General features: G+C 39.9%; 1 protein-coding gene across 1 annotated transcript; it reads left to right on the top strand.

Moving 5' to 3' along the window:
* Positions 1 to 289: 289 nt before the first annotated feature.
* Positions 290 to 463, top strand: LOC115868256 (mitochondrial import receptor subunit TOM5 homolog). The gene is given in 1 exon segment (XM_045286577.1): positions 290 to 463. A coding segment is annotated over 1 exon segment (174 nt).
* The last annotated feature ends 4,413 nt before the right edge of the window (positions 464 to 4,876 follow it).

Here is a 4,876-nt window from a genome sequence, read left to right as displayed (position 1 = left end):
CAAAGACAAAGTAAAATATTATAAAGAAATGTACATAGATTTAGATTTAGAAAACCAAAAGCCCACATTCAGCATATCTCAACTGAGAGAATCCAAGAAAAAATTCAAGACTCAAGTTGCAATCTTGAAAGATTCGATTGGCAAAAACTCAATGATGCAAGGAGCATCAAGAGAAGAGGGAAAGATTACACCTAGACACTTCCAAAAAGACCTAGTTGAAAGGATGAAGGCATGAGGTGGCAAGAGGAGAAGCATCTGCATCCCCAGGAATTGCTGAAGTCGAGCCACGATGTTGCGCATCAATGGCCTGATGCCCAAATTGGACCAGGAGGAAATGAAATGGAAGATGCTTGAGGATGTGATCTCCTCCATATGGAAGTTTCTTATCTAGGTGGCCCTGCTGTGAGTGACTCTCTTCATCTTAATGAAATTAGATAGGATACGCAGATATGGCAGCACATGAGAATGTATGGTATGAAGAACCTGGCTCCAGTCACTCCTCCCATTTGCAAATGAATAGACCCAGAAAGATAAACCAGGCTCTTTGATGGAATGGACATACATATTCAGCTTGTTAAGAACAATTTTTTTTCCTTTCTGGTGACTCACTATATACAATTAATTCAAAAATGTGAAAAATTTCTTGTGGTCCTAATATACCCTTCTGCCTCTGATACTTGGACTCTATGAATGTTGATGTAATTTTAAATAATGTGAAGCTTCATTTTCCAGCAAGTATTAATCACAACTGTCTGAAACAAAAAATAACTAGTTGACATACCACCATCTCAGGAGGTAGCACACGAGCAAGGACCAATGGTGCTCAAGGGAGAAGTTCAAGCTGCACTGAAAGCATTAGCCAAAAACAAGGCTCCAGAAATTGATGGAATACCATTGGAAATGTTTCAACAAGCTGATGAACAATCACTTGCTAGTCTGTGCCAGGAAATTTGGAAGACAATTACTTGGCCAACTAACTGGAAGAGATCCATGTTTGTACCCATTCCAAAGAAAAGAGATTCAACAGAATGCTCACATTATAGAACAATATCATTGCTATCACACTGAAAGTAAAATTTTGCTGAAGATCATCCCAACAGTGATTGCAGTCATACATTGACAAGGAGCTTCCAGAGGCTCAGCCCAGATCAGAAGAGGACATAGAAAATGGGATGCCATTGCTGATGTCAGATAGATCTTGACTGAAAGCAGAGAATACACAAGTAAACAAGGTGTTTACTTGTGTGTTATTGACTGGGCCAAGACATTTTACTGTGTGGATCATAACAAGTTTTGGATAACCTTGAGAAAAATGGGAATTCCAGAATACTTTCTTGTGCTCATGCAGAACTTGCACATGGATCAAGAGGCATTATGCAACAGAACAAGAGAATAGTACATTGTTTAAAATGAGGAAAGGTGTGTAACAGGGGGGTTTCCTTTCACCACACTTACGCTGAGCCACTCACCCGAGAAGCTGGATTGGATGAAGAAGAATGGCATCAGGATCAGAGGAAGGCTTATTAATAACCTGAGATCTCCTTCCTTGCTGAAGATGAAGAGGACTTGAAGCACTTGTTGATGATCAAAGATTGCAACCTTAAATATGGATGACGGCTAAATGCAAAGAAGACCAAAATCCTCGCAACTAGAATAATAGGTCACATCATAGCACATAGAGAAAAGATTTCAATTGCCAAGAATTTCAACTTTCTTGGTACTACAACCAAGGCACATGAAATCATCAGTTAAGGAATCACACGGTGCATTGCATTCAGTAAATTGGCCGCACAAGGACTCTTTTCAAATGTTTAAAAGCAAGGGTGTTACTTTGAGGACTAAGGTGCACTGGAACCAAACCTTGGCATTTTCAATTGCTTCATAACATATAAACCTTGGACAGTGGGTTTTTCCGGAAGTCCGAGGAAGAATCAATGCATTTGAATTTAGATGAATACTAAAAGTAACATGGACTGCTAAAAGGGCAAACTGATCTGTCTTGGAAGAAGTATGTCTAGAGTGTTCCTTAGAGGCAAGGACAGGGAGACTTTGTATTACACACTTTGGACATGTTTTCAGCAGACACCAGTCCCTGGAAAAAAGACTTCATACCCGGTATAGTGGAAGGGCAGTGCAAAAGAGGAAATCCCTCCGTGAAGTGGATTAAAACAGTCATGCAGCGTAGAGACAATTAGGTGGATGGCACAGGACTGGCCGTGTTCCCATCTGCTGTGCATTGGATTGCAGTGGGTTGGAACTTACTGCATGGCACCTAACACCAACATCAACAACATTCACACAATGAGAGATTATGCATATCTTAAAAAATGATGAGTACATCCAACTTTCCCTGGTGTGAACAAAATTGGAAGACACTATGCTCAGCAAAGTTAGTCCATCTTATGAAGGTAATTTTGTTATTTGGCGCCAGTGAGTTGGTCCAACTCATAGTGACTTTATGCACAACAGAACAAAACACTCCATAGTGCAGGCCACCATCCCAATTGCTGTCATGCTTGAGTCTGTTATTCCTCAAGACTTTGAACATTATATAGGAGATATAATTTTTTAAACATCATTTTATTGGGGGCTCGTACAACTCATCACAATCCACACATACATCCATTGTGTCAAGCACATTTGTACATTTGTTGCCATCATCATTCTCAAAACATTTGCTTTCTATGTGAGCTCTTGGTATCAGCTCCTCATTTTACCCCCTCCCTCCCCGCTCCCCCTCCCTCACAAATCCTTGATAATTCATAAATTATTATTATTTTGTCATATCTTACACTGTCCGATGTCTCCCTTCACCCACTTTTCTGTTGTCCATCCCCCAGGGAGGAGGTGATATATGGATCCTTGTAATCAGTTCCCTCTTTCTACCCCACATTCCCTCCACCCTCCCAGTATCGCCACTCTCACCACCGGTCCTGAAGGAGTCATCTGTCCTGGATTCCCTGTGTTTTCAATTCCCGTCTGTACCAGTGTACATCCTCTGTTCCAGCCAGATTTGTAAGGTCGAATTGGGATCATGACATTGGGGGTGGGGAAAGCATTTAGGAACTAGAGAACAGTTGTATGTTTCATCATTGCCACCCTGCACCCTGACTGGCTCATCTCCTCCTTATGACCCTTCTGTAAGGGGGTGTCCAGTTGTCTACAGATGGGTTAATTTTTAACGATCTTCTAGAATAGAAAATGCCAGGCTAGCAAATGAATGCTTTGTGATTTCGTTTTGTATTTTATTCCACTGTACAAATGGTCAAATCTAAGGGAGAGGACACTAAAATGGAATGCATGTGAATCTGTGCTATAGGAGTCATGCTATTAGATGTAGTAAACATGTTACTTTTTGCTCATTTGCTTGGTGCTAACTGGTGAATTGTTGCTGCTCCACACTGAAACATCACCAGCTTTAGTGGCCAGCTCTGGCTAGGTCAGGTTCATTCTTTCTATTCTTCTATCTATTTTTGATTAGTTTCTTTATCAAAATTAATTTCTGCAACCTGCATTATGCCAAAGTCATATTTAAAAAGTCAAAGGTCAACAATTTTTTCCCTTGCTTTCAAAATTTGAGAGTTGTTAGGGCGAGTGCCTTCTATCTAGTTTTTGTTTCTTTCAGTTATCAGAACTTTCATTTTGTAAAATTAAAGTGGAATCAGCATTATATTTTCTATCAATTTTTCAGAATAATTTTCTAGCTTTGAATAATTTTCATGTTCTGCCATCTTGGCTTGTTTATCAGTCAGTGATAATGTCCAGATATCCAACTAGTTTTGATATTTTCCATTAGTAAGTATTGAATTGTGTACCCCAAAGTAGGTGTTGTAAATATTAATCTCTAATACCTATAGGTTTTTTTGGTAGTTACATAATCTGTTGTTAATTTGAGACTTAACAGTAAAGGAGTGGAGTTTAGCCTGTTAACCAGGTGTTAAAGAGATAAATAGCTCGCTGGAGGCAAGACACACACTCACTCTCTGCGAGACATTGCTGTGGAGAAGACACATGGAGTGATGCCAGAGCCCTGGAGCTGAAGGAGGCCCATGGGGACCCACACCAGTCCTGAGATGGTTCCATTGCCACGGTGTCCACAAAACTTTCCACCCACTGGCCTGTGATCTCCCTGCATTCATGTCATTACATGTGTTGCGTGAGTCTGAAGAGGAATTTATAGGTTGATATTGGACATATGGGCTAATAACGGACTTATGAACTTGATAAGGACTGGGTGGGATGTTTTCTCAATATTCAATTGTTCTTGTATATTATAAAGCTCTTTCTTATACACATATGAGTGTCTATGAATTTGTTTCTCTAGTCTACCTGGACTAACACAGTATAAATCTATATCTTTATTATGTGATTGCGACCATAGAATTGCCATGTGTATTTTAGACATAAACCTTTTTGAGTATTAATAGAGCAGACCAGACACAGATGCAAGTACAAATGGAGGGAAAGATATACACCTTGTGGAGATTGAAAGGAACTCAGGAAAACTGGCTAGAGCAGCTGCAAACAGAATTATCCCTCAGAGCCGACAGAGAGAAAGTCGTCCCTCAGAACCATAGTTCAGACTTCTAGACTCCTGACACTGAGCAAACATATTTATGTTCATTAACACCCCCACCCCCGAGCAAATAATCATAGAAGAAGGTGCCATCAAGATTGGAGAAAAGACTATTAAAAACCTGAACTATGCACGTTACACTATCTTGCCTACTGAAAACATGGAAAACTTGAAGCACTTGCTGATGAAAACCAAGATTGCAACCTTCAGCATGGATTATAACAATGTAAAGAAAACCAAAATCCTCACAACTGGACCAACAAGTAACATCATCAATATAGAAAAGATTGAAGTTGGCAA

Source organism: Echinops telfairi, unplaced genomic scaffold (genome assembly GCF_000313985.2).
Source record: "Echinops telfairi isolate 266 unplaced genomic scaffold, ASM31398v2 ScPeMD7_9;HRSCAF=40, whole genome shotgun sequence".
Taxonomy (NCBI): Eukaryota; Metazoa; Chordata; class Mammalia; order Afrosoricida; family Tenrecidae; genus Echinops; species Echinops telfairi.
Note: the sequence above shows the minus strand (reverse complement) of the source record. Positions and strands in the feature narration are given on the sequence as shown.